The sequence below is a fragment of the Nicotiana attenuata genome, chromosome 10 (genome assembly GCF_001879085.1).
Source record: "Nicotiana attenuata strain UT chromosome 10, NIATTr2, whole genome shotgun sequence".
NCBI classification, from domain to species: Eukaryota; Viridiplantae; Streptophyta; class Magnoliopsida; order Solanales; family Solanaceae; genus Nicotiana; species Nicotiana attenuata.
In genome coordinates, this window is record NC_031998.1 from 19,378,374 (window position 1) to 19,386,430 (window position 8,057).

The window sequence follows — 8,057 nt, forward strand, 5'->3', positions numbered from 1 at the left end:
GAAATACCGACTTACTTAGTTTGATTTCTTTTAAGGGAAAAACCGATCAAAACCGAACCATGAACAACCCTAATTTTATCCTATCATCATTAGTAAAAATCAGTTTTTATATGAGGAAAGATAATGTTGGGACGTGGATGTGCATTGCACGCGCTTGAAGGGTGATGAAATTACCAAAATGGTATACACTGCAAGTCTCTCCCTATTCCCCATGTAACCTTCTATTTCCCAGTCTTCCATTCTCACTCCCTCTCCCTCTCTCTCTTCTATAGGAAATCACACCTAATTGGTTCTCTTCTCCTCCAATCATCACACACATACACACACACGACGATCCCCAAAACCTCTTTCTTTTATTCACTGCTATCCTTTTTACTCTCCTCAGATACATATTAGTAGTATAATAGTAATGGTCTATCAAAACCTTTAAACCTTAGCTTTCTTTCTCACCAGCTTTTGTCCTTTAGGGTTATTTTCCAAAATGAGTATGCCATGGAGTGGTTCTTATACCGAGTCAACTCGCTCCAGTCGTTCTACTCGACCCACTTACCTCCCTCCTCACCTGCGTAACCCATCGCTTCCTCCACGTTCAAATGTTGAACAACTGAATGTAAATGCATATGATGATGTTCCAGTGGAGGTTAGTGGGGCTGATATTCCGGAGCCACTCTCGTCGTTTTCGGAAATTGGTGACTTGTATGATAACATAAGGAGGTGCAAGTATGCGAAGCCAACGCCCATTCAGCGATACGCAATACCAGTCGGAATGGCCGGGAGAGACGTGATGGCTTGTGCTCAGACCGGTTCAGGGAAAACGGCCGCGTTTTGCTTTCCCATTATCAGTGGGATTTTGAAGGACAAAAGGACTACTGCTAGTATTAGTACTAGGGGAAGGGGGGGTTGCGCTTTTCCTCTTGCTCTCATACTCTCTCCTACTAGAGAGTTGTCTTGTCAGGTTCCCTCCCTCTTTCATACTCCGTTCTCTTTTTCATTTATACTAGGGGAAATGTGAGTTTTATGGCCACTTTTAACCTATTAACTCTCTTATTTTTTTCATAATTATTTTTATGTGTAGATACATGAAGAGGCGAAGAAGTTCTCTTACTTGACAGGATTGAAGGTTGTGGTTGTATATGGAGGAGCACCCATAACGCCTCAGGTTTTTTTTTTGTTGCTTTGCCTTACTGTTTATTGCTTTTTCGTTTCCCCCTTTTTGGGTGTAATTTTGTGCCTTCTTCAGTTGTTGCTAGAGTCGAGATTATAGAAAATGGTATGGTGGAGAATATGTTTGTACCCTAATGCATAGCTAAAAGCCTGTTGCAGCGCTCTAGTCAAGATCTCCATCAGTTTAAAAGGATTATAAAAGGCTGTGTACATGTCTGGTGGCAGGCATGAGTTGCTGCCTGCATCCTCCTACATGCCTTTGGCTGAGTTATTGCTCTTTATGAGCCCCTTGTCTCATTTCGTATAAAACTACTGATTTCATGAGTTGCACAATCTTTTCTTTTACAACAATTTTTAAATATTTGTAATCATAAAAAAGATGTAGTTGATAGTTTCTAATTATGTTGAGAAAATAAATCAACTAATGTTGGAATTGAGATGGAGGTTTGACCCTTATCATTCATTCTTTTTGAGATGGATGGAGTAATATTTTCTCATGTTCCTCTTATTTTCATCTTACTGCTAGCAGAGAGTATCTTATTTAGTTTCTATGCAAATTAATTTGATTATGTCACCCTGTATTTTCTAGACGCCTTCATGTTTACTTACCATCCTTAAAAAATAATAGGATATTTTGTTTGCATCTTTGGCTTTTAGTATGGACCAGTTTTACAATGATATGCTCATTGAATCTCGGGCCTTAATTCTTTCACCATTTCCTGCAATCTTTGCTTCAACTGGCTATGCTTTATTTACTGGATGCATTATTTCTTACTTAGTATCCTTAATTACTTAACAAAAGAAGGTTTAGCTTATTTCATTCTTTATCATTTAGGCTAAAGCATGCATGATCAGTTTAAAGTCCTATGTTCTTTGCATCTCAGTCCTTGATTCTAATAACTTTGCTTCTGCAGTTACGCAATCTGGAAAAGGGTGTTGACATTTTAGTTGCCACACCTGGGCGCTTGGTGGACATGATAGAGAAATCCAGAGTTTCCTTACAAGCAGTGAAATATTTGGCCTTAGATGAAGCTGATCGGATGCTTGATATGGGCTTTGAGCCCCAAGTTCGTAAGATTGTTCAGAAAATGAAGATGCCCCCACCTGGTAGAAGGCAGACAATGCTTTTTAGTGCAACATTTCCAACTGAGATACAGGTTAGCTGATTGCCTAATTAAACTGGTGTTACATACTATTTACTAAGTGGTGCCTGCATGTAGTGTTTTTTCCCCAGACAAATCTATTTAGTTTCTTATAGATATTTATTACATCACTGTCATCAATGAGCCAATCATCAAATATTATGATATGATGGTTTTGTTGGCAAAGTTGTGTGATGATCTTGAATGGTTTGAGTTTGTTACTCTTCTTTACAAACTAAAGCACTTGGCTCAGGTAATAACTAATATGTGACTGTTGCACCTTTCAATTTACTGATACAGAGGCTTGCATCGGATTTTCTTTCAAACTACATCTTCTTGGCGGCTGGAAAAGTTGGGTCCAGCACTGATCTAATAGTTCAAAAAGTTGAGTTTGTTCCTGATACGGACAAGAAGGATCATTTACTAAATCTTCTTCATGCTCAACATTCAAATCAAATGGATGCAAAGGTGAGAAGTCTTATATATTTAGGGTATTGATTGTATTAAGATTAAGTTGCTTCTGAACATGAACATAAGCAAAATGATCAAATCTCTATATCATTGTTGCAGCTGGCTTTGACTCTAATATTTGTGGAGACCAAAAGAGGAGCAGATACATTAGAGCGTTGGTTGGTCAGGAGTGGTATCCCGTCTATTGCCATTCATGGTGATAAAATGCAGTTTGTTAGTCTCTCTTCCTTCTCTCCGCTTTCAACAAATGCTTGCTCATGCACTTCAATAGTTTGAGTCTGATCAAGCCCATGCTCATTCTGCCTACTGCATGCATTTTAAAATATTAAATCTTGTTATGCCCCTACTCATTTGATCTATTGCTGATTTACTCCAACTTTTTAGTAACTCTGTTTGCTAATTGGCTACTACTTATGGTATTAAATGTTGATAAACCTGGATGGTTCATACTTTTGCTGCATTATGTTGTCATAATTTAAGATTCTATTCTCAGATGTAGGAAGATGTATTTGTATGCGTGTTCATCTGTGATATCTAAACATGTTACACTGCAGTATGATGGTTCGGGTTCATGTAAAGTTGGTTAAGCTGATCTAAATAGATAATTTCATGTTTCTTTTTTCAGTTTAAGAAAAAATGGGGATTGTGAATAAAAGACATGCTAATAGGCAAATTTCTACTTAATTATACAATCTTGGTTCTGTTACTTGGTAACTCTTGCATTAAACTGATTACGTTTGTTGATGGTATGCAAAATTTTAATGCTCTTCTCACATGATGTTGAAGGAGAGAGAACGAGCGCTAAAATCATTTAAAAGTGGACAAACTCCTGTTTTAGTTGCAACTGATGTAGCTGCTCGCGGTCTGGATGTTCCAAATGTTGCTCATGTCATAAATTTTGACTTGCCAAGGAACATAGATGACTATGTACACAGAATTGGACGAACAGGTCGTGCTGGTAAATCTGGACTGGCAACTGCATTTTTCAATGACAAGAATGTACCTTTGGCAAAGGATCTTGTTGAATTGATGCAGGGGGCAAATCAAGAAATTCCTAATTGGCTGAGTGAATATGCTGAAACATGTTACAGCAGTGATGGTGCTAGAACAAGTCGCTATGTTGGAAGTAAGTTCGGGGGCTATGATTACAGGAGTGCTTCCTTCCATAGTGGTAGTGGAAACTACTCTAGCCAGTTTGTTGATGCAGAAGATGCTACTAATTATGCTGTGTCTGCTAGTGCTTTCACCTACGGTGCTCCTTTTGCAGCGGGTTGTTATGGTCCTTCTGAAACGGACTCCTTTCCTGCTGCTTCATACAGTTACAGTGTTGATTATGCACCTGTTACTGCTACTGGCTGGGATTGAAAATTCAGGTTGTATAGCCCCGCAAATATTGTGACAGTTGTGGTAGTAAGCTTTTGCTAGTTGACTACTAAGTACTAATTAAGCTTTTGCTAGTTGACTACTAATTGAAGGACATTGTAGATGTTCATGTTGACTTCAGATTCATAGAGGCAGAATGGTGATACATATACTTTCTCGAATTGATCTGTCTGACTTATAATTTTGGGATCATCTAATGCTTTTGGCTCCATAGATATATTTAAGGTCCTTTGCTGGATGAATTATGTTATGTATTTCAAACGATATTCCTGTTATATCTGGTTATGTCATGGGCCATAATTTCTTAGCTGCTTGTAAAGCTGTTGTCCAATGTTATATCTGGTTATGTCATGTTCATATATATATATATATATATATATATATATATATATATATATATATATATAGTAGCTCCTGATATGTACTAGTACTTTTGTGGCAAATTGAAAGAAAGTCCAAGAAGTCCTTTGAATTTATTCGCAGTAAAATTATACAAAAAGAGTGCCTCTTTTTTCTCAAGGAACCTCTTCATTTTGCAGAAAATTTTGCTTAAAAAGTTGCAAGATTATTATGCTCTAATCCAGGCAACTTTTTCTGGTAGCAAAAACTTGTTGCAGGGACCTAAGCAGTGAGTGGACAATAGCTCCAAACAAGCAGAAGTTGGTCACTTTTTTTTGAAACTGAGAAACAGCAGTTCAATGGCAAATTATAGAACATGAGAATTGATCTGCTTTAATTTATTATGAATACCTCAGATATTGCAGATTTCCTACTCCACGGAAATTCCAAAAATGTCTAGGAAACATTCAAGAATTAAATTATGAATCAAAAAGTTCTCCCACTTGCATATAAGAGGCAGATGGGGCCAAAAAAAAAAAAATCCAGTCCCAGCCTTTTGATCAACCTAAACATCAGTTTTATCTTCCCTATGCTGGAAAACAGTGACATTTAGCATGACGGGCGAGGTGCCACAACCTGCTAGACCATCACAACTCGTACAAGCCACGTCAAGTTTCAAATGTGGCTTCTTTTTTTAATGCTTAGTGCCTGAGTTTAGTGTTCGTCTTCATGAAATATTCGGACTTTTATTATTTACACTTAGTCGAGGATGTTCAGGTGCTCAAGGTACGAGGGTAACTATCTTTTTGCACCCACTTTGGAAGGAGAGTGTGTCTTGGGCACATTTGGAGATAAATAAACCATGACACAATCCCGCTTTTGCACCCTTCAACCATTTGTAATAGTACCTAAGACTAATTAAGGATCAATATAATCGGAAACCTTACCAATTGCCTGCCACCTCAAGTAATAATGGAACTTGAGCTACAGCTAAAAGTCTTGGTTCATAATTTTACACTTCATACATATTATATTTGAAATTCTTTAGGACAAAAACAATTTCAAGACCTCGGAATAATGCAAAATTGCTAGTACATAACAACAAGAACATCCAACAGTCACTAAAGCAACAAATCAAAAAGAAATTTGCTACCATCTTAGGTATATGTGTTGATTCTTCAATCAATCCATATAAAGCACACAAATATCGAAGCTGCTATATAAGTTTGCAGTACAATTTTTAACTTCAGACAACTGATTTAATGGTAAAAAATGCATCAAAACTAGGAACACATAACCGGTCAAGCTCCTACTCTTTTTAACACTTGACCTCCTTGAGTCCATGTGCGAGGTACAAAAAGGTAGGATCAGTGGCGCCATCCTTGTAGTATGCAAACACCATTCCAGTATCATCAGCCATGCTCTCACCAACAAAGAATTGAAGGTCACTGAGCTTTGACAAAAGGTACTTGGTTGCTCCTTGAATGTTGTTCTTAAAAACTTCTTCCTGCTCTGCGGCTAACTTGGGAGTTAGGTTCTTGATATATTTCTTCATGTAGGCAACAAACTGCTTCTTGTCAAAAGAAGGTTGCTCCTGAAGCCTGAAAGTGTCAACAATATCAACAACCTTGATGGCTTGATCGTCAACACCTTCGTCTTCATCTGCACCTTCAGCCGATGGATTCGCCCCGATGTTCACATCAACAGCTCCCTGAACAACCCACTGAAATGCAAAAAAAGAAACAAAAAGAACATCACAACATTTCTTATACAATAGACAGTTTGTAAAATGCATGCGTGTTAAGAAGACAAAACGCGTAGTGGCAAATGAAGTTAAAGAATCCTACCTTCCCTTGTACTTCCCAAAGCACTCCATTCTCAAGTTCAGTGTAGGGAAATGAATCCGAAAGGAGCTCATCACCTGCAATATTGGAGCATTTATTTAGCAACACTACATCCCACAATTAACAGGGGACACCAGAAAGGACTCAAAGCACAAAAGTGAGATCTTCAACAAAACCAAAAATTAACAAAGAAGTATCTGTTCATAGTGAAGGGAACAGGGAAGAAATAGCTGCAGATCCAAAGAAAAAACTGTCTCAAGCACCAAAAAATAAAATAAGCTACAACAAGTGACTGGTGAGGTCAGAAAGAGATATCAGATTCATCTACAAAGGAGTACTACAATTCTACACGACATCAGAGGCCCAAGCAATGGGACTTTGAAGGCGCAACTGTATCAGGCCGAATTCACGGGAAGCGGATGACTTAAATTGAGACATGCATTACAAGAGTTCTAAATGATACTCCCTCCGTTTAAAAAACGACAGTTTTTGAAAAGTTTGGTGTTATATCTAATGTATATATAATACATTATAATAGTATAGAAAAACAAATCTAATAATGATTGAGTAAACTAATACGGCAACAATATCAAAGTTCCAAAATTGAATAGTTTAGCGAATTAAAATTATTAGGTTAAACCATAACCTAGTATGACCTTCCTAACATAATACAAAAACAGATCCTCGTCCAAGCCGCATTAATAAAAAAAACATGGTTGCCGAAAAATACAGAGCTAATCCAACTTGTAAAAGTAGATCCATACAAGAACAGGACTTTTCACCAATAACTATTTATAAGGAATCAAGCACATAGCAACAACGATCCAAAACGAACTACAGAATCATCACACAGGCAAGGATTTAAACAGCCCATGCTAAAAACAGCGAGCAATTTACATCCCAAATAAAAAATTTAACAAAGGGAAGGATAGAAAAATACCGGAGAGAAGATCCTGATAAACCAACATTATCGTAGAGAATTTTTCTCTGTTTCTCCCTCTGAAGAACTTGCTTAACAAAAACGCACAAGAGGAGGAGAAAACAGAGAGGCCAAAGAGGGTTCCCGAAGTGGCTGCATCGTGATTTTTTATAGTGGAGCGCCTTTACGGGGTTAGGGTAAACCAACTTGGCTTACGAAATGACAATTATAGTCCTCTCGGGATTGGGGAATTGCTTTGTCGCCCTTTTGTGCCAAAATTTTACGGTATAGCTAGTTTTCGGACTGGTCAATCAAAAATAGTCCAGTTTTAAAAGTAATTGAAATTTAGCCATTTTTCATGTAAAGATAAAATTAAGCGAGAACACTGTTCAAAATCCGGAAAATACGCCAGTATATTATGCTGTAGTTCCAGCATAAGTATAATTGAACTCCAGCATATTATACTGGAGTTCCAGGATAGTATGCTGGAACTCCAGCATAATATGATGGAGTTCCAACATAAGTACACTAGAACTCCAGCATAATATACTGGAGTTCCAACAAGTATATTGGTCCAGTATAATATACTGGAGTTTGGAGCACCGATGCTCCAGTCTCCAGTATATTATACTGGAGCCAGCAAAGTATACCGGTCCAGCATAATATGCTGGAGTTCATACACAAGTGCACCGAACTCCAGTATATTATGCTGGACCGGTCTCTATTGCAGCAAAATAGTGGCTATTTTTTATTGACTTTGTAAACGCTGGCTATTTTTGATTGACCAGTCGGAAA

At 37.7% G+C, this 8,057-nt stretch overlaps 2 protein-coding genes across 2 annotated transcripts; one reads left to right on the forward strand and one right to left on the reverse strand.

Annotated features, from left to right (window-relative positions):
* Positions 245-4,467, forward strand: LOC109233116 (DEAD-box ATP-dependent RNA helicase 52B-like). Its single transcript, XM_019398887.1, has 6 exons — positions 245-955; positions 1,076-1,159; positions 2,079-2,321; positions 2,607-2,774; positions 2,877-2,990; positions 3,564-4,467. The coding sequence occupies exons 1-6, from the start codon at positions 482-484 to the stop codon at positions 4,140-4,142; spliced, it is 1,662 nt and encodes a 553-aa protein (XP_019254432.1). The 5' UTR covers positions 245-481; the 3' UTR covers positions 4,143-4,467.
* On the reverse strand, positions 5,575-7,420 carry LOC109233117 (translationally-controlled tumor protein homolog). Its single transcript, XM_019398888.1, has 3 exons — positions 7,284-7,420; positions 6,347-6,420; positions 5,575-6,222 (listed from the first exon to the last, which is right to left on the reverse strand). The coding sequence occupies exons 1-3, from the start codon at positions 7,309-7,311 to the stop codon at positions 5,818-5,820; spliced, it is 507 nt and encodes a 168-aa protein (XP_019254433.1). The 5' UTR covers positions 7,312-7,420; the 3' UTR covers positions 5,575-5,817.